Source organism: Schistocerca gregaria, chromosome 2, assembly GCF_023897955.1.
Source record: "Schistocerca gregaria isolate iqSchGreg1 chromosome 2, iqSchGreg1.2, whole genome shotgun sequence".
Taxonomy (NCBI): Eukaryota; Metazoa; Arthropoda; class Insecta; order Orthoptera; family Acrididae; genus Schistocerca; species Schistocerca gregaria.
In genome coordinates, this window is record NC_064921.1 from 179,124,560 (window position 1) to 179,151,541 (window position 26,982).

The following is a 26,982-nucleotide window of genomic DNA, read 5'->3' on the forward strand; positions in this document are numbered from 1 at the left end:
TTCTTCAGTCAAATTTAGGAGTGCATACCCTCTTGCATAGTCTAAAATTCATTTCCTCCTCTGCCGCACGAAAGTCACTTGGTCTAGACCTGTCGATATTTTTAAAAACAAGTGGGGGTCAGATAACCCAAGCACATTCCAAAAGCTCGATATTGGAGTGTATACATGACGAACGAGAAGGAATATTTGCTTGAAACAAGGGAGTACGTAGGGGCGATGCTTCCTGACGTGTCCAGGGCCTTTGGTTCCTTGTGCCACGATGGTCTCATGTACAAACTTCTTGTGCTGGGGATACCGACGTCACACGGGGTCTTTCTTGGTCCTACCTTGCTGGGAGGACCTACCACGTTGCGGCAGGTAACAGGTTGTCAACAGAGCGGCTGATACTCGCAGAGGTGCCGCAGGGGTCTGTGGTCGCCACTTGCTATAATCCCTGTACACTGCCGACGATAGAGCGCTGTTCACCCGCGACATGAATGTCCAGACGATGCGACGCCGCCTCCAGCTCGGGTGCGACTTACTGACTTCATATTCGACGAAGTGGCGCCTCAGATACAACGCCGCGAAGAGCCAGGCAGTAGTCTTAACGCGAAGGGTGCTAGCGCCTGATCTGCCGCCTGTCAACGTCGTGGACGGACACCCCCAAATATCTCGGGGTAATCCTCGTTCAGCGGCTCAGTTGGGCGCCGGATATACGTGAGAGCAGTGGGGGAGCCTTCGCGCCTAGTGTCCTCTGCTTAATCTTCAGTCAGTGCTGCCCCCGCGCAACGGAAGCGCGCCCTACCTCACCCCAGTCAGACCAGTGATGGAGTATGCGGCCGTGATGTGGGCAAAAGCCGCCAGTAGACACAACATAGAGTAGCAAAGGGAGCTGAAATGGGCAACGAAGCTCGCTGTATAGCTCTCAGGGCTGTATTCGACTCGTCCACTGCACAAAGACACGGACATCCTACTCTCGCGGGACAGATTCTCGCTGCAGATTGCTCGTGCTTTCTACGAGAAGACGGGTCATTCCAGCAGTCGGCTCGTACTGGAGCTGGGCGACCAACAACACCGCCAGTCGCCAACAAGTTGGCGGGACCTGTTGGCAAACTAACATTCTCTGCAGCAGCCTGAGGAGAACTCGGTCTCCACATCACCTTAGGCAATCCAGCAAGTCAGGTATCGTATTCCACGCCAAGAGGAACACCAAGAATAATTATTCGTGTTTATCCTGTACAAGTGCCGAGCAACGAATGCTTGATATATAACGGTCAGCGTCAAGGGGCATTGGTAAGACGGTTTACGAATACCAAATATTATAGATCCATTTAAACGTAGTATCCACGCGTAATTGCGACGCAACTTGCAGAAGACGAAAACAGAATTTCGGAAACCATTTTTTGCTGCCGCAAGTACAAGTTAGACCTGGATAGATTTTGCTAGATTAATCAGATATTGGTTTTTCGACCTTCATTTGTTTGAAAGTAAAGAGTGTTTCTAAATCAGTTGATGCGATTTCATGAGGACGTTATGAGTCAGGTTATCAATATCCTCGTAGTATACTGTGGTGACTAAAGTCTTGGGATAGCGGTATCCACATAAGCAGCTGGAGGACGTATCCTGTACACAGGTATAAAAGGGCATTGCGCTGGCGATGCTATCATTTGTACTTGGTGATTCATGTGAAATGTTTCCGACGTGGTTATGGCCGCGCACCGGGTATTAACAGCCTTTGAATGCGGAGTGGCAGTTGGGGCTAGATTTATGGGACATTCCATTTCGAAAATCGTTAGGGAATTCAATATTCCAAGATCCACAGTGACAAGAGCGTGCCGAGGAAACGATATTTCAGGCATTACCTCTCACCATTGACAACGCAGTGGGCGGTGGCCTTCACTTAACGACCGAAAGCAGCGGCATGTGCGTAGAGTTGTCTGTGCTGACAGACGAGCAGCGTTGCGTGGAATAACCGTAGAAATCATTGTTTGACATACGACAAACCTATCCGTTAGGACAGCGCGGTGAAATTAGGCGTTAATGGGCTGTGGCAGCAGACGACCGACGCGAGTGCTAACAGTATACGTCGCTTGCAGCTCCTCTCCTGGGCTCATGCCCATATTGGTTGGACTCTTTAACGACCGGAAAACCGTGGCCTGGTCAGATGAATCCCAATTTTAATTGGTAAGAGCTGACGGTAGGGATCAAGTGTGGCACAGATCCCACGAAGCCATGGACTCAAGTTGTCAACAAGGCGTTGTGCAAGCTGGTGGTGGCTCCATAAGGGAATTTTTATGGTTGGCTATGCGCCATTGCAGTGGGCCACAAGTGTTCGCGATTGGTTTGAAGAACATTTTGGACAGTTAGAGCGAATGATTTGACCACCCAGACCGTCGAACATGAACGCCATCGAACATTTATGGGACACAGTCGAGAGATCAGTTCATGCACTAAATCTTGAACCGGCATCACTTTCGCAATTGTGGACGGCTATAGAGGCAGCACGATAGACATTTTTGCAGGGGACTTCAACGACTCGTTGAGTCCACGCCACGTCGAGTTGCTGCACTACGCCAGGCAAAAGGAGGTCCGATACGATATTAACGTGTATATCATGACTTTTGTCACCTCTTTGTGTATTTAATGAAGAGAGAGTGATGGGCTTCAGTGAACTCTTGATGAAATGAGTGGGGAGAGGTTAGATTGTTCAAAAAAATGTTCAAAAATCTTATTTATCCACCCCAATCAAGTGCATTAATTAAGCGCATTGTGGGCAGAGAGAGAAGCGATAACTAGTCGAATATTATTACACCCAAACGTTCTGGAGGATTGGGTGGAAAGCTACATAAAGGCTAAAGACGCGTTGTTAGTCATGTTCATAGAATTAGCGAATATTTTGCTATCAGCTATCGGTTGTATGTAACAGCCTTAACCGACAATTGGTATAGCAGTTTACAAATTAGCCTGCTGCGCGGGATATAGCACTGTTGCCAAGCAGTTATATCTTACTAATTCAGTAAATGTATCAGTATTCGTGTATTCTTTTCCACCTCAAAAGAAAAGTTATAAGCTTCTTGTCAATAAAATAAAAGAAATAAATAACTTCCAGGTTAGACCAATAGTTCGTTTACTTCACTCCACACAAAATCACGTCGCGACGCTAGAAGACAGTTTAAAAAGTGAGTAGCAACGTGACAGCGCAGTCGGGACTTACATGTGGGAACAGCGTTTAAATGGAGCGAAAAGTGATAGTGGAAGTTGAAACAGCGGCATCCAGAACAGCACATCCAAAACCGATATCAGACTTCTCGCAAGAGCAAGCAGAAGTTGTGAGTCAAAAATTGGTTGGATCGCGTTGAATGTATCACTATCATTACGAAGCGGACCGGCTACGCTGTGAACCAGTCCTTACCGTAGCACACCCTCCAGTCTCTGTAGAGGATCTAAAGCACACCTTTGCTCATCGTTCATCATCGCTGTGATAGAGATGCAGTTTACGTTAAGCAGCAGCACGTCCTTGCACTTCGAGGAAATGTCAGACTCGTGAACCTACCAGTACGGCGTTCCTGCCGCACCGCCGGTTGTTTGCTACAACGTGCTTGGACCTGTGAAAGCCACATTTCCTGCTACGTGTACGTTGAGTCGATGATGTTAAGGCGCGGGTCACACTGAGACGATACGATATGCTGTACGACATGTTGCAATAAAGATCGCTCTTAGAGCGTTTATCGGTGCGACACTCGTCTTCCTACTGGGGTCGTATGTTATGCGATACAATATGCGATGAGACTCGCCGTTCGACAAGCAACGAGACAGCACGAATCAAGTTTCTGTTTCAGTTCCAGTCATTAGATGTTTTGAGAGGAGTTTATTTTGGCTTATCATTATGTAAAGCTCGAGAAACTGGAAAAGAAAAGGAAGAACTGGGTGCAGACGTACAATGCTGTAGATATCAAACTAGTTCAGCTGTGGTTTCTTTCGAGCTCTCCCACGCGAACACACATTCCAGGAATTATACAGATTGACTACTGCTCGCAGCTACTCTGACAAAAGCAGGACACGCATTTTCTACTTGTTATTTCTCCTGCTGGGAATTAACTCATTACTGTAAAGCAGGTTGGTGAATGACGTCAAAAGCACCACCACAGATTTTTTTTTTTAAGAGCGCGTAGAATGGTACTTAATTAAGTGTCATAATTCATAATTAATGGCTGCATATTGATAAAGCAAGGACAGTATTTTTACAAACGTCCAGTTTCACAGAGTAATGTATGATTCTGTTTGAGTGGTATTCAGAAGAAACGCCGCTGGATTTAAAGTGATATCAGTTACCATCGATGGTGTAGCAGTGGGTGGAAGATGCCCATGATGATAATAAAAATCCTGACGTATTCTCCTTGGCTTTGTCCAGTTGCTCATTGTAACAGGATTTTATCTTTCAGTTCTCTTTTGTGCCTGTCACAAAGTTTCCTGAAATCAGGGAAGGAACATGAAGAAAACAGCATTCAGTCAGCATCATCAGCTGACGGCTCCCCCTGTGTTTTCATTTCAATAAGTTCTTTATTTCCAGCTTCGGCTTATATCGGCAGCAAACGAAAAAGAGAACCAGGAGGCAGCTCCGCACTCCGTATAGCAGGCGGCGTTGCGTACAATCTCCAATGTCTCTTAGGTATATTCTCGAGAATGGAAAGAGGTATCGCTCTCCTTCCACACTTTAAAACAATTTAAATATGTTTGTTATATAATGACCTAAAACACACTAAAATAAAGTGGGCACCTACTCCATTCTTCGCTGTAAACTTTTCAAAGTATCCACGATGTTTTGCTTTACTTCGAAGCATCGCAATAATTATGGACCGTAACAATACTTTCTTAAAAATCGAATGAGAAAGACGTCATAGCGGAGAACACGCTCGGGTCCAAAAATTGAGGCTTTTAAGTTTTAACACATGGGTTGACTTGAAATTTCCGTCCCCCATGTATCGTACAAGTAGCTTGGAGCGACCAGCAATACGTTTTGCGCCCAGCGATACGACAGAGATACATATCGGTGATGTCTCTTCTGCTGTGTTTCTGTGCGCTCCACCGATGTGGTTTGCTTTTGAGTCGTATCTCTTATCGTATCGTGAGTGTGAACCGCACTTAGTCTTTCATGTCGATATCTCCCAGCATCAAGCGCCGTACGGTAGACTATAATTTAACATCCACGCCAGTTTCATGTATCTAATTCGCAGTGTAAATGATACACGTTGATTTAGCCAGTATGTTCTCGATTTCTGAGTAAGCAGATTAATAAGTTCTGAAGTATGTTGCATCAAACTATGTGTAGAAAATGTGAAACCTAAACTTTTTCTCCCTTACACTTTGCATTCCAGGTAAACAATTGCATACAAACCAGTGACTTTATTGACACGATAAATGAAGAATGGAGCAGAGCATTGTTTGGTAATGAAACATCGACTGTGGGGAAAACCAGAACAGAAGAGCATCGAAACATTTGAGATGTGGTGCCATAGACGAGTGTCGAAAATTAGGTGGATTGATATGGTAACGAATGAGGTGGTTCTGCGCAGAATCGGAGAGGAAAAGAATATGTGGAAAACACTGACAAGTAGAAGGGACAGGGTGATAGGACATCTGTTAGGACATCAGGGAATAACTTCCATGGTAATAGAGGGAGCTGTAGAGGGTAATAACTAGAGGAAGACAGAGATTGGAATACGTTCATCAAGTAATTGAGGACGTAGGTTGCAAGTGCTGCTCTGGTAGGAAGAGGTGGGCAAAGGAGAGGAATTCATGGCGATCAAACCAGTCAGAAGACTGATGACTCGTAAAAAAATTAAAATATGTAAATTCGAAGCGCCATTTTTTCACTAACCGAGTTTTCAGTGCAATTGTGCTCTTTGTACTCCGTTGTTGCATGTCGCTAGACTTATCCCAAGTATCAAGTAATGGAGAAAATATATCAAACATTCACCACTAAATGACGGATTGTCTTCGCGCCAAGCAGTGATTCATTCTGCTGTTCCAAGCTCCATGTGTCAGTGGGTCCTCCATCTAGGCTGGGATGGTTTGAAGAGATAACACACAATTTTTTGGTGACCTGGGCACGGCTTTTTGACCTGTGACACTGTTGGAATTAATGAGAAACCAAGAAAGATAAGCATCGCCTTTATTCCGCAGGATTTATTTTTATTTAATTCCAAAGCACGTAACTTGCTTCCTTGATTTAATAGATGCTGCTGAAACGTTCTCGAAATGCTGTGTGCTGAAAGTCTCTCTTACCCACCCATCTCAATTAGCTATTATAAATTCTTACTCTGAAACAGATTAATGGAAAAATGCCAATGTATTCCAAGGAGGAAAGACCATGGCAGATGTATGCCATGCCGTACTTCGCCAGAAAGACCAGCCGTTTTTATTAGTTGCCAAACAAAAAGACCTGTTGAAGTTTCCATTTCTTCCTCTACAGCACTGGGGGTTCTACAGGAAACTCGCATCTCATTTCAAGAATGGGGATGTGTGAGAAACAGAAGTCAGTACTGAGCGGTTTTTTTTCTGGAATTTAGTCATTCTCTTGTAAGAAGTTGAAAGATACGAGAAATGGTTTTTGTTGACTACATTTCTACTAGCTAAGACACCATTACTGTACTCGCATTTCTGTACTTGTGTTAGCACAAAAGAAACGTTGTACATCCATATTAACGGCACTTCAAACGAAAACTTTTTTTTTTTTATTCGCACGTCGAATCAGCCGGTTTCATGGTATGGCATTTAAGAACGTTCTTCGTAAATTATTAATTTTGTAATTTGCAGTGATGAGGTGCTCAGCATATTCTGGAATACTTTCCAAAATGTTCAGTTTAAATAAGTTACGTACAGAAAGAGAGACAGTTTTTTGATTCCTCTGAAGAATGTGAGATTTGGCACTTAGAACGCTGGACATTTCCACTATTAAGTTGTGTCGAACATATAAAGTATCTTAAAAAACTCTGCGTGTGTGCGTGTGTGCGTGTGTGCGTGTGTGCGTGTTTGCGTGTTTGCGTGTGTGTGTGCGTGTGTGTGTGTGTGTGTGTGTGTACACTTGCGGCATTTGATGTAGAAATTAAATTGAACGCGGTAAATGTAAGCCATTCGCTTTAACCGTCCGGATAAGGCTTCTCTCACTGCTCAAGTACACGAAGATGGCATTGTTTCCTATATTCTTACCAGGATCAAAATGTTCAAGGGCGATGCTGACCACGATGTGATGTAATGAATTTCATAGAATATTAAACACCAAATGATGACACTCTAAAAGTTTCATAGAGTATGGAATTTTGAAGCCCCAGTCCTGGTCACGTCATTCATGTGTCGATGCGGTGGTATTTGTACCATGTTTGTACACTGAAAAATTGTGGTCATTTCAGTGAAGAATTCTGGACGCGAGAGCTGTAACCAAACTCGGTTTACGTTGCACTACACGAGCAAGGATCAAAATCATATCTGAGACTATAGGAGTCAAACTTGACACTTTGTACACGGCCAATTTATTATGTAAACTGGGCGTTGCTGGTATGGATGTTTTGACAATGTCACCTTGTTGTAGAGCAATTATAGCCTAATCTAAGTCAAATGATGTATGTGTTGTAAGGTTATAAATTAATACACGTGCTCCGAAGTATTCACGTCCCGTCATTATCGCGTGTAAAACGTTTCTACATAAGTTTTTTTAAGTACTTGAAACATTATACGTTACTATTGAACTGACTGTTCGAAAGACTTTCCTGCTTCTATACGGGTGAAGAAAAACTTGCTCTTCGTAAGTAGATCGTCTTTGTTTCGGTACTTGAGCGTAAAGCGATGAATATCAAAAGCCGAGAGGTTAGGGTCGTATTCCAGCTACATATACTAGTGATTGACATGAAATTTTTGTTTAATGTCAGTTGGTCCGCGGGTCTGCGGATAGAGTGTTAGTTTCTTTCGCTTGAGGCATCTCGCAAGCATAAAGTCGTCTATTAGGCTACTATGGTTAATCTCTTTCTTTGGTGCAGTTATTTACGTTTCTGTTGCACTGACTCTCATGCATTATTATTAAGCTCACTAGTCTTCGTAACCTCAAGTCACTGTTGGCATTGTTCCACGCCGTCTTAGACACAAGTCTGAGACTTTCCTAAAGCAGTAGAGTTGCAGTAGTCATAGTATATGTCACCTTATTTCCGTACATTAAGACAGTTTTGACCTTATTTTGCACAGAATGTTCTCAATAAATTCTGGTGGTTTCTCGGTCCTGAATTTTGTGCTCATTATTTTCTGTGTGTTCGCAATCGGAAAATTAGTCAAAACGTAACAGGCAATGCAGATATTTTAAAGTCTGATGTTTTAACAGGCGTCCTGCTTCTGAACCGTGGTGATTCCTTACTAATTCTTCTGTGTCTTTATGCAAGAAATAATAGCTGCTTGTGGATTAGCATTTGACTAGTGCAGTTAAACGCTCTATTTGCCTTGTTGACCTTTCAACTTAATTACACTTCAAACAATTGATAACCGTCATTGTGCCGACAGCCGAAAACTTTTAAGCGTGCGTAGCGTTAATGTGTAAGGTGTTGTTTACTTGGTGACCCAATATGACCTTCGACCCCAGACGAGAAGGCATTGAGCGAGTCAGGTAATGGGGTAAGAGAACTCTTGGGGACAGAGAATAAATGCTGTTATGCCTTTTTCTGCAGCAAGTAAGATCGGGAGTTGCAAGTTGGCCGATATATTATTATGTATCGCTCGCTGCATCAGTTACTTTGAAACATCGAAATGGTCTTTGTAATTAAAGCCTGACTTCGCCATCAGAGCCATGTTCTGAACGTGGGTCTATCGCATCTGACATGTGCCCATGTTCCTGGAAACACTAGCGGGTTCTCCGTGCAGTGCTAATCACTTCATTGCACTCACCCACCTCCAGTGGAGCTGAGAGCAATGGTTCTCCCGTCGTCTCTTCACAACAACGAGAAACAGGAGAGACCGTATACCTTGGATAACTCTTAACGTCCAGTCGCTTTTAGTCGACGAATCTTTCCCAAGAAATACACCAATGAGACAATACTATTGCCGCTTGGTGGCGTTGCAGGCACATGACGCGGTAAGAAAAGCACCGGCTGGTTATAGTGCAGCTGCTACTGACGGAGGTACAGCGTGAACTCTAAATATCGAATGGCAGCGAGACGTGGTAGATATGCTAACGCGTCAGTATGGAAACGATTTGCGCTAAAAAAAAAAAAAATAAATAAAAAAAAAAAAATTGTTCCAATTTTAGCCACGAGGTGCAAATCTGGCGCTGTACAGCATCTCGTAGACGACCCCGGTGCTCATACTGAAAAAACTGTGTAATCAACGTTATGCCTTTGTCACCCGTTTGATCGTTTCTGCCCACATCCCGTTCCTAATCCATTACATATGGACATGTTTCTCTACCTCTTTCTTTTATTCACAGGACCTCTGTGAATAGGTGCACTTTAATTATAACCACCTGCTATGTAAGCTGAGCAGAGACGACTGGGGAATCGTTTTAGTGACGAAATGGAGGCAAATGCGGGAAACCCATTGACGTAAGCGACTTTGGCAAAGGTCAGATTTTTATGGCCCAGAGTCTGAGAACGAGCATCCCTAAACGGCGGAGCTGGTCGTCTGAGAACGAGCAACTGTCGCGAGCATGCGTGGAAAGTTATTGAAGGAGAAGACGACACGCTTCATCACAGGCTGGTGTCGTAGTTACAACTGGCTGCGAGGAAGACAACGAAACCGCACTCTCTCTCTTTTTTTTTCATTACAGCGTAGCACCGAACGTTCTTTCTCACAGTCGATTGTTGTTTAAAAAAGTATATTGCTTTCTGAATGTTTGTTGGACTATGGTGTATAATTTATATACTGTGATTTTTTGCTGGCAGTTTAAGTCTCTCCAAATGTTTTGTGGAATATAGTATAAAAATTTGAAGCAAATTGATCAAGAGCTTTAAGGAAGGTTCGGTAACCTCGATTTGTCTGTATATAGTGGTGTAGATTACATAGCAACTAAAACCAGATTATTACCAAATGACGGAGAAAACAAGTCATACACGGATACAAAAGAATACCAGTTAACAATTTATGTCACATACTATTAAACGGTACCTACAGCCAGTTGAAAATGAGGAATTTTTAAGGCATAGCGAACGTAACAAAGTTTCTACCTCCAACTGAAATTTAGTCATTAGTTTACGAGCATCTGTTGAAAATAACTTTCGTTGTGATCTTCAGTTCGATGACTGGTTTGATGCAACTTTGTACGCTCGTCCATCCTGTGCAAGCCTTTCATTCATCACACTTTTCATTCCTACTAACTATTGCAAGCTACATCCACATCAAACCTGTTGACTGTACTCAAACCCTGGTCTGCCTCTTCAAAATTTACCCCCAAACTTCAGTCCATTGCCAAATCGACCATTCTATTATGCCTCAAGATATGTCGTATCACCCGATCGCTTCTCTTAGTCGTGTCATAATGTAAATAACTAAGTGTAAGAAACTTCCTATTCCGGAAACATTTTAGCGTGCATCTTATTTGCTTTATCGTCCAATAATAATTTATTTATAATATGGAGTGTGACAGCGCAGATATTTCTACAAAATAATTGCGTTGTTTGAATTTTCCACAACATTTCTTGTTGGTACAGTTGTCACTTGCATATCGACTGGCGAAATTTGCTCTTTGTGTGCTCACGTCTGTAGTAAAAGGACGACTTCTGCAGAAATCCTCTTACACTGATTGCAGATTCACACATTCTGCGTACGCTCCCTATTTATGCTGGCACACCTAAAGCCAGCTTACGAGAAATCTCCCCTTAGCTGGGCTGTAGGCATTAAAGAGTAGGCTCACGCCCAGGAAATCCCGTGCGCTTAAGCACTGCGGCCAGCTGCTTCTCCGGACATTGCCTCGGCTGCTACCAGTAAGACCCGCCCCAATTTCCGCATGCAGTGCTCGAGCTTCCACTCTATACAAACTCCTATCATATACAGGGGGTCCACATAAAACCTCGATATCCAAATGCAATTTTGTAAAACTATGAGACGTATGCGGATGATTAATTAATATACTTCTACTTCGACTCCATTTGTATCCTGTAAAATGTCAAAACAATACTCTGTGTCAGCCCATGTGCGCACAAGCACGTCTGGGATGATGGAGGCCATTGCAATCAGAGTTCTTCCGCGGGGATGCTAAGGTTACGTACAGGCGAGGCACACACAATGTTTTAACACACAACATCACAGGAAGAAACCCAGAAGCATTATGTCAGGAGATCGCAGTGACCCCTTGGTTGGTCCATCTCGTCCTATTCATTCCACAAAGTCCGATAATGTAATAAGCTTCCCACTTTTGATGAAGGATGCGTCGTCAGAGAGAAAAATTTCTTTGATAGCTGGGGTTTTGCCCGATTCGATCCAGCATCTCAATAGCAAACTCGTGGCGAAGCTGCCAAATCATTTCGTTTCCAATGCTAGCACTGTTTGAACTTCGTGGGCGTGTAGGCGAAGTCGTTTATGCAGCATCTTGTGAACTGTCGAGGAGGGAATGTTTAGCTTCGTGATGCTCGGAGAACTGATTTTGATGGTCGACTTTGGAAGCTCACTCAAATCTCTTGTACCACTTCACCAGATCTGCGTTTTCTGCCAGAACCTGTCTTGTCTGTTTACGTCCTAGTGACCAGGAGTTTGTCATACCAAGCCTTAACGTCTGGTGACTCCCTTCGAAATCCACGTGGGAAATTTCTTTGGACAGCAGTGGGTGCTTTCGTTTCCGCGTACCACACTGCGTACCACACGACGCATTGGGCTCTTTCTTGAGGTGTAGTTATTTCTGGTAGTTATTTAACACCTGAAACAAAACAAAAGGAATCGTTCAGAGAAAAAAATCTACCTATATTTTGAGTACATGATAAGAATATCTATTTCTTATAATTCTTTTTTTTTAAGTTCATTTGGAAATTAAGTTTGTTTCATGTGGACACACTACGTAAGACCCACTGCGGTCATCCATCCTGCCTCCACTCTTTGCCACGCGGAGGGAGACGGGTCTGGCATAATTAGAGATAGGTACAGTAGGACGCTCATACAAGTATGGCAGCGGAGGTCGCCTGCCTGTGAGATATAAACTGAAGTAAGCGACGATCTGTATTTTCTCGCTACTGGAAGGGAAATGAGAGCAGCTCGGGAAATGTTTCGCATTGTTGAAATTTCGCGGACACCATGAAGATGAGTCACCGCAACCGGCCTTACTGTAACGGTTGGTGTCCAAATCACCGGTTGTGCGAACCGGTGGTGATAGTGTTCTGCACACGTGACTGTTCATACTACCTCGTAAGGTGCGGGTGCGTGTGACGATGTAAGCAATGTGGCAACTTTCGTTCGCCTCAGAGCCTCCACACACGGGTACATACATCGTGATGCTATGCAGTCTCGGGGAGTTTGAAAAGACGTAGTGCCACTACTGTGTTGGGTGCACCGTTGTCAGCGCGCCTTCCTCTGCTGCCGCGTCGAGGGAAGCCGCAACAATATTGTCGCCGTGCTGCCAGTCAGTCCCTGGTGCTGCAGACTCGTCGCACTGCCCGTGTGATTACCTGTCCTGCTGCGAGCAGGCCCATTTTCACAACTGTGACAATACTGTCAGCTCCATCATTCGCTAGGATTAATCTGACCCAGGAGTTTTTTATTGCTGCCCGTGCGCCACTGCATAAACAGAACCCGCTTCCACCAGTGTAAATTCAGTTTCGAGTGAGGTCTAGTAGAGGACGGACGGTCGAAGTTGTGAGTGTTGTTTAATTAATAGGACAGAAATGCAGGGTGTCCGAAAAGTCTTTCCCTGATTACATAAATTGGTAACTCAGGCTAGAAGTAAGATACAAATATGAAACTGGTGTCTAATTGTTTACAAGCCATCAAAGTTTTTTTCACACATCAGTAAACTTCCACATGAGCATTTTTGGTAGCACGTAGCACATCTAGGCGATATTCAATTTCCGTCCACACATTAGCCAACATCACTGGAGGGATCGATTCAACGACTGTGCTTATCCGTTGCCGCAGGGTTTCAAGATCTGGTACACGTATCCGGTAGACCTCGTCCTTGACATAACCCCATAAAAAGAAGTTTAATGGGGTTATGTCAGGAGAGCGTGGAGGCCAAACCGTTGGTCCATCACGACCAATCCATCGCCCAGGAAAGGTCATATCGAGATAAGCACGGACGTCCAAACCCCAATGAGGCGGTGCACCGTCTTGCTGAAACAAGACATGGGGGTGATACTGAAGTAGCTGAGGAACAGCATACAGTTGCAACATGTCCAGTTACACTGCAGATGTGACGGTAGCCTCAGCGAAGAAGAATGGCCCGATAATTCGATCGTGCAATAGCTCGCACCAAACATTCACCTTTGGACTGCCTCTGGTACACTCCATGACCTCGCCAGGAGGTTGTGATTACCAAATGCGCACATTATGGCGATTCAGTACTCCACTGACAAAACAGGTCGCTTCGTCGGAAAAGGCAATTCGTCTGAGATAACCGTCATCGTCCTCAATACGTGATAGCATTTCGACCGCAAAGTCATATCGACGTGTACTGTCATTGGGCAACAAGGCCTGAACGATTTGCACTTTGTATGCACGAAACAATAAACGTTTGTGTGAAATGTCATGGAGAGAGCTTTCTGGCATCTGTAATTCACGTGAGGCCCTGCGCACCGATTTCTTCGGACTTCGCAGAAAAGACTGTCTTACAGCTTTCACCGTCTCCTGAGGTTCTTGGTCGACCAGACCTCGGAAGATTAGCAACCGATCCTGTGTTCTTGAACTTCTCATACCAGGCTTTAAAGCTCTTGACATCAGATGGATTCCTACCAAATGTTGTCTGGAAGTGTCTGTGCACTGTCTTTGGTGATTGTGTCTCATGGTACCATAGAACACACTGTGCCTTCTCCTGATTGGTTAACAAGGCTTCTTGGGCACTGCACCTCATCCACTAGTTACGCTCTGCGAACCTAAAACAGAAAAAAAACTTTGATAGTTGTGAACAATTCTACACAAGTTTCGTATTTGTATCTTACTTCTAGCCTGAGTTATCAATTTATGTAATCGAGGAAAGTCTTTTCGGACACCCCGTATTTTTTGAAGGGTCGGTCTGACTCTGTACTACAGATTGTGTAATTGTTCTAGCGCTGAGTGTGAAGTACATTTACGTGAAAATGACACGTCGAAATGACATGTTACTAACGGAAGTTGGAAGAATTCAGTCGTGAAAGTGACGCAAACGACTTTACTGATGAACATGATTCTGAAGCTGATGCTTCTGCGGCATTTACGGACAAAGTTACTGATCAATCCGCCGAATCTGCAGACTACGACGAAGAAATTACAGTCGTTCACTGTAAGAATGATCATTGTTGAAACAAAGCGTCCCTTGTAAAGGCCGGCCAGTTGCCGGTAACATTGTAGTCAATGTTCCAAGAGTGTGGAAATAATGAATGTGAATGGATTTATAACCAATTGAAAACACTTAAAAATGTGCATTTTATTAAATGAATAGCATTTTCATCTTATGAAGCTGCAAATAGTCTTCAGCTCCAGATTTTCATAATTGAAAGGCGTCTATGACAGTTTTTACTTAGTCTCCAATTTGGATGCACTAATACCAATATTGGTTGAAAAACAACATGCCAGATGGCTGGCTCTGAGCACTATGGGACTTAACTTCTGAGGTCATCAGTCCCCTAGAACTTAGAACTACTTAAACCTAACTAACCTAAGGACATCATATACATCCATGCCCGAGGCAGGATTCGGACCTGCGACCGTAGCGGTCGCTCGGCTCCAGACTGCAGCGCCTAGAACCGCACGGCCACTTCGGCCGGCCAACATGCCAGAGGTAAAATAAAAAGTGTTTAGTATTTCAGACTGCAATTTCATTATTAATTATTCTATATTCAGGCGATTTCTCCAGCAAACAATTAAGGGGTCACTGTGGCAGTAGGGTAGTTTGAGCTCGAAATCGGTCTTTCAAATGGAAAATTGACAACTGGAGCTGTTGCTGCTATCACTAAATGTGATCACGCTTAGCCCGCATCTTCGTGGGGTTGGATGCATGAGAATATTCGGTGAAAGCCAATGGAATTATTGTCCTGTTTAAATTAGTTGGCGTTTGACAGCGAGCGGCATGGACTGCTCTCACCAGCAACACACCTGAGGGGCCCTAGTACTTCTTGTTCCCGCTTTTTGGCCACTTCAGCTGTGTAAAACATTGTGTGCCCGCAGTTCCGAAGTAGGGAACTTCTCCAAACGCTAAAATTTCACCGTTTTACAATAAACAAACATATTTACCGTCCCCATGAAAATTAAGAATATATTTTTTACGCGCTTAGTGACATAACTTCATTTGCAGGAGATACATTAAAGCGATTTTCTATCGCTGCGGAGGTCAGAGCGCTGCGATGACTGCCTGCAGACAGTACTTGTTCGCACCTTAGACGTGAGATACTACCTAATTTAAATCAGTCAATATATACCATTCCTTACAAGGAAGATGTTCCAGATCCTTGAGAGATGATGGGGGAGGTTGTGACAATACCTATAATCTCGACAGTGTTCAAATCTGACGAATGTGAATATCAGCAAAGGTGTGATAGTTCATCCTCAGTGTCATGAGACCAATCGTCGACGCTTCCATCCGTCTAAGTGAGAACATTATCACCCCTGAGTATGCGATTATTTGTTGAGGGCGGTGCCTAAACCGTGTCCATTAACCTCGCTAGCTACCGATCTTACCATCCTAAACGCGGTACAGATTGAAAACAATCTGTGACCGTTATTAGCTTGTCCGTGTACAAATAGCCTGTGCGGCTTGGCGGTTCAGTCGATACTGGCCAGGCTTCAGACCCAGATGCCCTGAATTCGATACTCGGGCGGCAAATTATTTTTTCTGTCTCTTGTCGCTTTGTTTATATCTGGCAGTCATTTATTAACCTGAAAAATGCCGAGTTGCTATTTCGACTGAAGTTAAAACTAGGTAATTCGTTTCTAAGATCGGAGGAAGGCAACGACATACCACTTCCAACAGGATCATGACTAGTAAAGCACTGTTGTGTTCAAATCTCTCTTCTTGTTATGGCATGTTGTGGGGAAAAGTGACAAGACTGAAACATTCTGCTTACTGGATCATAATGGACGAGCCCCTGTCTCTTGTTCAAAAGAGAACGAAAGTTGTTCGAATGCATTCGCCATAGTCATTTAGGCACAGCACCTGGCCTGTCATTAAGGTGTGCCATTGGGTACACAAAACTATCACATCTGGTTCGTATAGCCAGTTACCTGGACAACAGACGTTACCATTGTGTCGTATCAACCCCGGTGGCTTTGTTCTATATTAGAGGTATTCGTAACGTTCTCTTTTAACAAATTGACGCAGAACCGCACGTTTTTCGTGCCGTCTTGACCTCCCGGCGACGCAGATGGTGTACGCTGTTGCCCTGGCCAGCACGTCCTCCTAATCTCTCATTCTTCGGAAAAATCTTGTCAGGGATTAGCGTCACAACTCGACAGCACTACGCTTGATGAACTCTGGCACAGAGCTGAAGCAGACGGAATGACGTACGCGTATCTGTCATCTGAGCTCGGTTGACTGGGTTCCCAGCCGGGTTTAAGATGCATTGTTGGCGCCAAAAATTTCACGTTATGTACACCACCAAATCACTTGTAAATTATGACATTGTATTCTCCCTAGTACGCTGCATACACACAGTAAGTAAAATTTCGTTATTTGTTATGTATCTTAGTGTTGCACATTGTCATTTGCAATCATATGCGAAGATGATAGGGAACCTTATCATGCATTATCTAATTTTGTTAAATGATTACGTAAACGTTGTATTTGATTCATCGAGTTCGAAGGAACTGTGTATTAAATTACAGAACTTAGAAAGTGTTAGTAAAGATTTACGAATAGAACAGAAAGACAACTTAAAACAGTCTTATGCAAACGGCTGATCCCGTTTAGTGGACACTACTCTCTAGACGCAAATTGAGCTCTGTAGTCTCTTCAGTGGCATTGTTCATTGTACTAGAGCTAATGACCGGCTCTGTGTCAATCAGTGAGTTTATTTTTTGTCCATAACTGTGTTCAGGAGTCGAAGTTTTCCCCTGTACTCCGTACGATGCCTTCTGCCAGTTTTGCGACTGTTGCGAAGAGTGCGGCGCCGACAATTTGCCTTCTACTTACAAGATGGTAAATCGACACTCACCACGACGATCATAGATCTTATGTCAGAAATTTCATTGGAAATTTGTGGTAAGTTGCTATGGGACTAAACTGCTGAGGTCATCGGTCCCAAGGCTTACACACTACTTCAACTAACTTACGCTATGGACAACACACACATCCATGCCCGAGGGAGGACTCGAACCTCAGACGGGGGCAGCCGCGCGAACCGATGACAGGCGTCCAGACAGCGCGAATATCCCGCGCTACGTTAAGTCGGCTCGCATTAAATACAGAAATTTTAATTCGGAGCAATTAGGTTTCGAGTCAGCAACAGTGGAAATCAAGCGACCATATAAATAAAAATGCCAGTGATACTTTTTAGTAATACATTAGCAGTCGAGGCCGAGTTATGGTTTCCCTTTTCGATTTTTAAGAACAGGGCTCGTGATAGCTAATAGACGGAAACCGGTAACGGAGGGGGGGGGGGGGGGGGGGGGGGGGGGAGTGAGTGAGTGAGTCTGACGTTGTGTATATTTGCATTATTTTGTTGTGCTTTGTGGTCTCCAGTTCCGAAGACTGAAGCTTCTTTGCAGTATGCATAAGTTATAATACAGTAACTGGAAATGAAAAGAATTCAGCTCTTCAAGTTAGTCCATCCTACGCAGTCCTCTCTGATTACCTACTGCAACCTACATCCATTTGAACCTATTTACTAATTCAAGCTTTGGTCTCCCTTTACAATTTCAACAACAACCCCCCCCCCCCCCTCGCACACACACTTCCATATATTATCAAACTGAGGATTCCTGGATGTCTCACGGTGTGTACTATCAATCGATCCCTTCGTTTAGTAAGTTATATCAAAATTTTTTGTTCCCAGTTCTGCACAGAACCTCCTCATTAGCTACTCGATCTACCCATACATTCTTCAGCATCCTTCTGGAGCACCACATTTATAAAGATTGTTTGCAGTATACTTAAGTTATAACACAATAATTGGAAATGAGAAGAATGGCCAGATTAGAGATTAGATTAGTACTTGTTCCATAGATCATGAATACGACACTTCGTAATGATGTGGAACGTGTCAGGTTAATAAAAGGTGTCTATACAAGATATTACATTACACAAAATATTACATGACACTCAATATTTTTATTTTATTTTATTATTATTTTTTTTGTCTGGGTTGGGGAAATTACGCACTTACTTATCCAAAAATTTATCTAATGAGTAGAAGGAGTTGCCATTAAGAAATTCTTTTAATTTCCTTTTAAATGCTATTGTATTGTCAAACTCTGTACGCTTCATATGCACATTGGTACCGCCATTATGTGCCGGAAGGTGCGGAAAGGGGACACTGCTCTGTGTTTCTATAGCATTGCGTAATGTATAATGTGGTCTTCAGGTCGTGTTGAACGAGTAATAAACTGCCTCGCCTGTAAACTTTATATTCCGCGCATGACGCAAGTGTAATGTGATCACGGAGTGGTTGGAGGCTTACACGGAGCTGCGGTCGTAGACCGTGTAGGTGTCTGGCTCCCTTCTGTCATCATTAGACGGCCAGGAAAGGACGACACACGGCGGTGTCGCCCCACCTGACATTCGATCAGGCAAGACGGGCCAATCAGGCGCCGTCCAAATTGGAAGACTACCGAAAGGGGCGCCAGCCCCCCTCCCTCATTCCCCCCATTCCTCCCCCCCCTCCCTCCCTCCCTCTCTCTCTCTCTCCCTCCCTCTCTCTCTCTCTCTCTCTCTCTCTCTCTCTCTCTCTCCCTCCCTCCCTCCCTCTCCCCTCTCCCTCCCCCCCCCCCCCCTCCTCTCTCTCTCTCTCTCTCTCTCTCTCTCTCTCTCTCTCTCTCTCTCTCTCTCACGCGTTAGTGATATAAAACCATGAAACAACATTTAATCCGATTTCAAACATTATTTATTGTCTTGTATACCCAATCCAACATGGCCCTGAAACAGGGTCTTTTCCTTAAGATGGCATTTGGCTGTCACATAACTTCCAGCGAAGGTCGACCTTCAACTGATCGCACTAACTGGCGGAAGTTTCGTCATTTTACTCTAATAATCATTTTTGTTGAGCGGAAAAGCGTCCGCCACTGCCGATTTTGTAAACACACACACACACACACACACACACACACACACACACACACACACACAGTCTGCCGATGCTGACCCATTGGTCAAGAATGAACTTCAAAAAGGTTAACCTAGCCCAAACAGTTCACAGTTCAGATTTTATCTTTTGTATTACACTCAAAATTGAAAACAAGTAGTTGCAAGTAATTAGTGGAAGTATACTACAGCAGGAAACATTTCGTTGAAAAATTTATAGTTGCTTAGTTGGAGGTGTCCATTATTGATAAACTGCTTAACACAATGTATTCCGCCGTTGTGGAAAGTATTCGAGTGAATTTCTTGGAGTTGCGTTGCCTTCTTAGGCCTTAATAAATAAATTTCTAACAGCCATTTCTCTTTCCCGACGTTCGCCGCTGAAACGTTAAATTGCTCTAACCGCAGTCCGTTAAGCAATATTACGACAAATTAAACAACTTAAAGTAATATTGGAATACACTTCATGACCAAGGAGTACACTGTGAATGTTTTCAAATAACAGTTTTGTCAATTTCAGTATTTTTTTCTGTGCAGAATTTTGTAAAATAACTCTCTCTAATAGTTAACCATACAAATAGGCAAATGTTTTTCTTAGGTGCTTAGTTATTTTAACTGCCACCATTTGCAGAGGCTTCAATGCGATAGTCTCATTATTTGGTGCCTCTAATTATCTTATGAACCACAAGATGTGTGCTCAACATGCGCCGTGTCGTCCCACCGAGCGGACTCCGCAACGGATTTAGTACTTTTTTTTTTAAAAAAAAAAAAAACCTATTCCCTACTTCACCCTCTTAGGGAACGATTTATTTTGTAAAGTAGCCATTTTTAGTCTTCACGGTTGAAGTTATCTCCACACTACATTTCTTGAAAATCAGTTCATCCGTTTGGTTGTGAAAACGTAACAGAATTACTTTCGCCTTCAATAATATTAGTGCTGAAGTATAGATTAAACACATTGAGGATTGTGTAACCATTGCATTGAATCGTATAACGTGGAAGTTCAAAGCTCAAAAAAGGAAATAGCGTTTTCAAAGAGTAAATTTGTATCGCTAATTCATGTTGTATTCTGTACACCTTGTCACCGATTTGAAAAAAAAATAGCAGGGCCATCTGTTCTTTGTTTTACCACTAGGATCGTCTCACTGAGGTAAACATCCTAGCTATTAAGCTGAGCTGACAATTTAAGATAAAATTTTAATTTATGACATCACCTTCGTAAGAAAAGATCTCTGGCTGCTTCTATGACACTATACCCCCTTCCTGGAAGATTACTGACTTTTAATTACTTTCTTGTGCAATTAATGTTACGTTGTGGCGAAGTAACTAAAATGCTTACCACCAACAGTGCTATGCGTGGTGTACAAACCAATCTTGAGTGCAGCTTCACTTTTACATTTAAAATACTGACCCATATGGAAAATAAACTTTCTTAGAGGAATATTATTTATCTCTTTCAAAATCTCTCGGTTACATTATTTCTTTACATTAAAGAGGTGGTCACTAAATGAAGATATTGTTCATCTTTCTGTGTAGAGACTAACATCTGTCAAGTGTTGCATAATTTTTCTATGAGGCGATGATGGTAAATTACGTCAGTGGTAGTACAACAATAGCAAATTATTTGAAAGAAGCAGAAGCCACCACTATTTAAGATGTTGTGTCAAAATAATGATTTCATTGTTATTTATAGCTGTCTGAAATTTTTACACCCATGATTTATTTATTTATTTTTTGATTTATTTGAGCTACATATTCCATAGATCCAGTATGGCGTGATTACGCATGGATGTGGAATGAGTGATATCAGTTTGCCGCACTGGGATTAAACCATCCTTTTATTTTATATTGTTCACTTGAGTGAATAAAATTCAGAGAAGTGAGCAGTTATGATTTTTGTTCTGCTAGTTCTGCTCTTGTGAACTACTGTTTCACAGAAATAGTAACACTAAGTTAAATGCAGTGTTTTCACCTCTTCCAGACAGAGTCGCCCAGGCGCATCTGGTAGCTGTGCAGTGAAGTGTGCTGGTCTCCACGCATGCCGTTCCTCGGCTCCAATATGTCCTCAAGGCTCTCCTCCATGTTTTACACTGTGGAGGTTGGCGATACCAAGTTTACTATCCTCAAACGTTACCAAAATCTGAAGCCCATTGGATCTGGAGCACAGGGTATAGTTTGGTAAGTACACTTAAAGTACTTCTATCCAGTCTCTCATAACCTGTTTTTAGAAGTCGTTGCTGCTGCTGCTGCTGATGATGATGATGATGGTGTAAAACACACAAAATTTACGCCAAGTTATATGCATTTAACAAATTTCGTTCAAAGCTGTTCAAATAGGTGCAGACATATTCAGTAGATACTTTTTATGAAATGTCTCATTATTCAGAATTATGTTTACTGGTAACTATGATTTTATACACATTCTGTGAAAGTGTCTTCCTGAGCATATAACTGCAGCTTTTGTTGTTGACTTTTATGTGAACAAGTGAATTTCCTGTCCCATTGTAATTTGTTTAGTAAACATACTGGCATGTTTTTTCCCCACTTTTCTACTTGACTTCAATACATGTTATGTGGTTGAGTCTGTGTAACCCAAGTCAGTCATTTTTCTCCGTCGACAGAATATAATTTTCATTGAAACAAACCTGTTTTTCATTCTATGAGGTTCCAGGATTGCAGCCGTAATTATGTTAACTTCTTGCCACAATATTTCAGCTGGCAACCGTCCAGCCATCTTCAGGTGATTGTCCTCCATTGTTCAGTAGCGGACACTTACCTGAAGATGGCTGGACGGTTGCCAACTGAAATGTTGTGGCAAGAAGTCAGCATGATGCGGGTGCAGTCACAAAACCTAATAGAATATTCAGTAGACTGTGAAAACTTAAAGAATCACAAACCTGTGTTTGTGTTTGTTATGGCTTTCTTTCAGACCGAAAGTTGTATTGCAGTTTAGGTCAAGGTACTGAAAGGATAATTATGTAAGATGACATTTTTAAACTGAAAATTTTTATAATTATGTTTTATATTTCTTAGTGTGCAGTTGATATGAAGTGGTATGTGTATTTTGTGTTCATGATCCAGTTTCATGTTGTCTTTCTATTATAAATATCTTTCTCATGTTTTACACAGAGCTACAATTTTCTTTCCTTTGCTTTTCAAACCACATTCAACAGTATTTCAGATACAGGCAGAATAAATTGCCTGAGTACAAGTGACACTTGCAAATCACTCCACCTCAGGTTTTTTTGTGGGGGCTTCTTGGATTAAGCTACATCTCTGTTCTTTTATCTTTACCGTTGTACAATAATGTATTATATGAAAAAAGTTTCCTTAGTTTTTCAATGTTTTTATTTGCTACTCAAGAAAAAGCAGAGAGATTCTGAAAAAAGGTTATCACATCTGAAGAGAGGAGGAGAAGGAATAGGGAGTAAAATTTTAGTAATATTCTAAGATTGGGGTGTTTCTTTACGAACTTGCTGTATTTCTTTGTAATTTGGATAATGTGAAATGGCTGTCAAAATGTGATGCTGTTGAATGTTCATTATTTTATCCATAGGGAGGTGTTTAATATTTATACAGAACCTTTTATTGAAGGTATAACTTTGTAATTCTGTCTTGCTTGTCGAAGAGTCTGTATCCAGGATGGACATAAACTTCTATCAATTATCAGATTCACTTCTTGGTGTAACTGAAGTATTAAGAGAGAACTTCGTTTGACTAATAGGTGTGCTATCTACTCATACTGTTACCATTGGAGCAGTGACTTCTGCACAGTATGTGTAAAACAAGGCAAGAGGGCTACAGATAGAGAGGTGTTGAATGAAACACATTTGGCTGTCAGGACGATCAGTGCAGGAAGTCTTCGATAATTACCATAGCAGAGTCATTTTGACAAAGCTCTCAGAGAGCCTAAGAAAATTCTGGTGATACGTAAAGACAGTCTGCCACTGCAAACAAGATGGATATAGATATTAGCATCAGTGGCATAGGCCCAGTGGAAACCTCATTAGATTGTATACTGTTCTAACCACAAGAACAAAGGGCCAGTGATGGACACCATGCTTTATTACATCTATAAATAACTTTTTACAAGTAGATGCTCGTCACAGAGTAGCTGCACTACTAATCTGATAATCCCAGTTGGGCTCTCAACATGTAATTGAGGGCAAACCTGGCTGCACCTGACTCTATAAGTGATCGGCCAGCCTATCAAGTGCATGCTGGAGAGGCTGCACACCCATCCATGAATGAGTTCTAGCATATGCCAACTTCAGTGGTACACCTCACAACTGTGCACCCAGATCTCTGGTTGTGGAATTCAGGTGGGTCACTACATCCCTTCCACCTTGGGGTTGGAAGATCGCCAGTTCCCCAGGCAAAGTGCCGATGGATCTGATGTGGAGATGCCATCCATGTTCATGGAAACATTAAAGGCAAGAGAGGAGGGAAACTTCCGGTCACGGGAAACCTCAGAATATGGGTGAAAGTGGCTAGGACCAGGAGCCCTGAAGCCCTCCTTTCAGAGCACAAGACAACAGGACCAGAGACACAGCCCAAGTTGGGATCCCTGACAATGTCCGGCAGTGTTGTGGAAGCTGGAGGAGACTCCTTTGCAGGCTCAGGCTGCACATGAGACATAAAACCAGAGAGAGACATGCCCACTTGATAGAGGCGTACCAGAGCTGCTGTCGGAGGCTGCATCGTCGTAGGCTCCTCGGGCAGAGGTGCTGATGCAGGTGGAAAAGGAGGCTGGAACATTGGCGAATAGGGGGCACCCAGCGACCTGGGCGCCAGCAAAGGTGGTGGAGTGGTCGGGCGGGGCGGGGGGGTGGGGGGGGGGGCAGATGTCCCCCTGGATGCAGAGACTGTTTTCGATAGTGTCAGACCTCTCAATCTCCAGTTCAAAAATGTAGTGGCCATTATGACTGCTAGTAAACAACAAGTGCGCTGACAGAAATCATGTGTCCAGCCTGCCATCCCCACTAGAAAAGTGGCACAATGGAACACAAAGGCAGGCGAGATCTCGGATGGAGGAGGCGGAGGCATGTCCACTTCTAGTGCTGTATGTGAACCAGTAGGAGTCATCTGGTGAACTAACAGGAAAAAAAACTGTACAGCTTCTCAGTGGGGAAATCCTGCAGATACTTTTTCATCTGAGTCTTAAAGGTGCAAACCATGTGCGTGGCTTCCCCATTAGATTGGGGATGAAAGGGAGGGGAGCAAACATGATGAATGTTTTAGCACACACAGAAATCAGGTAAGGTCTGAGATAATAACTGAGATCCGATGTCATAAATGAGAGTAACTGGAACATCTTCCACAGGAAACATTTTTGAGAGAGGCAGAATAGTGGCTTCGGTAGTGGCTGAGTAGCACCAGACCACATATGGAAACTGCTAAAACATGTCAACAACGATTGGCCAAAAAATATTCAGAAATGGATTCGCAAAATCCCCATGGATGTGTTCCCAGTGCTGAGTTGCTGGAGGCTGTGGGGAGAACGAAGCCTTGGAAGCTGCCTCTTGGCTAGCACTGGAGGCACACAGCAACCAAATGCTCCAGCTTCTGATCAATGCTGGGCCTGCACACATATCTGCAAGCCAAGGATTTGATGCGAGAAACACCCCAGTGACCCTCGTACAACAGCTGTAAGACCTTGCTCTGCAAACTCCAAAAAATAACAAACCTGAGAGCTGTGTTGTCTGTGGAGAAGAGGAGGACCACTTTTAGGACTGAGAGACAATGGCGCAAGACAAAGTAGTTATGAAGCAGATTGGAACCATGGCCCGGAGGACTAGAAGGCCAATCCTGCTGGACAAGGTGGACTACCTGCTTGAGGATGACATTGCATTGGCAACTCTGGCACTAGTGATAGGAAACCCATCTTGGTCAAACTCGGGGTCTGAGCCAGCGGGCAGTCAGAAGAAGGCACCTGTGTTAGCATGGCACCCAGTGGGGAAAAAATGAGTGTGATATTTGTATTTGTAGAGGAACAAGGCTCATCGCTACGACCTGTGGGCTGCCTTATCAGGGATCCAGGTGGGCAGGGGTAGATAACAAAATTAATGACGTGTAGTGCAACTGGAATTTGTTGCTATACAGGAAAAAGTAAAATTTGGTGACTACATACACAATGGCTATAGCCTCCTGAGAGTAGTGGACCTGTGTTGAGCTGAGAGTTTTGGATGCAAAATCCAGTGGCTGCTCGGGGCTGTCTGCATTTCTACAGGCACGGACTGCCCCCACACCATATTGCAAATTATCTGTAGCCAAAATCAGTGGTTTGTCAGGATCAAAAATAGCAAGACGTGGAGCTGACCAGAGGTGTTTTTTCAGCATAGTGATGGGCTGGTCCCACGCCAGAGACCAAACAAAGAAAACACCCTTTCAGAGAAGGAAGTAGAGAGGGTGTACAATAGTGGATGCCCCAGAATGAACCAACGGTAATTGGCAGTTTTACCCAAGAAAGCCTGCTGTTCTTGCAATGATAAGTGACATGGCAGGTCTGTAATGGCCCTGACACCAGCTCTTCATGGGTTGGATACCCAGCTGTGAGATGGCGTGACACAGATACTCAATGGAAAATTTTGGACTTCTGCAGATTGCAATGCAGGCCCACAGCCCAGAGTTATTGAAAAAGGGCCCTGATATTGTGCAGCCGGTCGCTTGTAGTACGTCCAGTAACAGCAATGTCCAGGTAGTTGAAACAGTGTGGAATAAGGGATGTGACCTGTTCCAGACAGTGCTGAAAAATTGTGGGGGCACTTGCCACCCCAAAATATCAACCATTGGTATTTGTACAGACCAAAAGGCATATTAAGAACTGTGGTATTCTTGGACCCCTCATCCAGGGGTAACTGGTGCTATGCTTCAGAAAGATAAGAGTTGGGAGAAGAACTGACTCCTTGATAAGCCTGTGACCAGTTAATCTGGATGTGGAAGTGGGTATGTGTCGTTCACTGATGGTGAATTCACAGTGCTCTTTAAATGGCTGCAAAGTCACAATTTACCATAGGGTTTCCTCATGATGATGCCTTGACATGGGATCCTTGATAAGCGTGTGACCAGTTAATATGGATGTGGAAGTGGGTATGTGTCGTTCACTGATGGTGAATTCACAGTGCTCTTTAAATGGCTGCAAAGTCACAATTTACCATAGGGTTTCTTCATGATGATGCCTTGACATGGGAGGTTAGGCCTGTAGGAATCTACCTAGCATGAAAAAATCTAGGATGTGTCGGCTGCTTCGAGTTTATGTGGAATTGAAAGTCTGTGATACACCTTAGGCCTTCTGCAAAGATACCCTAAAATTTGGAGGAAAGAGATTTCAATGATTGATTGGTGACTTTGGCAGATACTAACTCTATGGAGTGTGTGACTGATAAGCCAAAGGCCTGAAAGGCACCAAAAGCAAAAAGTTTACTGAACTTGGTAAGAAAAGTAATAGGCCGAGTCACTGATTGATAGGTAACTGCAGCTATGAATTGGTCAAGCAACGAGTTTTGCTGTTTTCTGAATCCCCGTAGGAATCTGTTTACCAGTGATAGCAGCAGAGAGCTGAAGTCTGAATATATTTGGGCATTAAGCAGGCAAACTGTCACGCCTGTTTCCACGTGCTGGAGCAG

The 26,982-nt window shown here is 43.3% G+C and overlaps 1 protein-coding gene across 25 annotated transcripts in view; it reads left to right on the forward strand.

Annotated features, from left to right (window-relative positions):
- LOC126336637 (stress-activated protein kinase JNK) overlaps nt 1–26,982 on the forward strand; it is an 886,954-nt gene that overhangs the window by 783,786 nt on the left and 76,186 nt on the right. For 23 of the 25 annotated variants that reach the window (XM_050000550.1, XM_050000554.1, XM_050000557.1 and 20 more), the window contains one exon: nt 21,339–21,535. In XM_050000550.1, coding sequence (XP_049856507.1) covers nt 21,396–21,535 — 140 coding nt within the window. In that variant the 5' untranslated portion in view covers nt 21,339–21,395. Of the gene's footprint in view, nt 1–21,320; nt 21,536–26,982 lie in introns of those variants that run through there. The other 2 variants (XM_050000538.1, XM_050000558.1) reach the window with 2 other exon arrangements.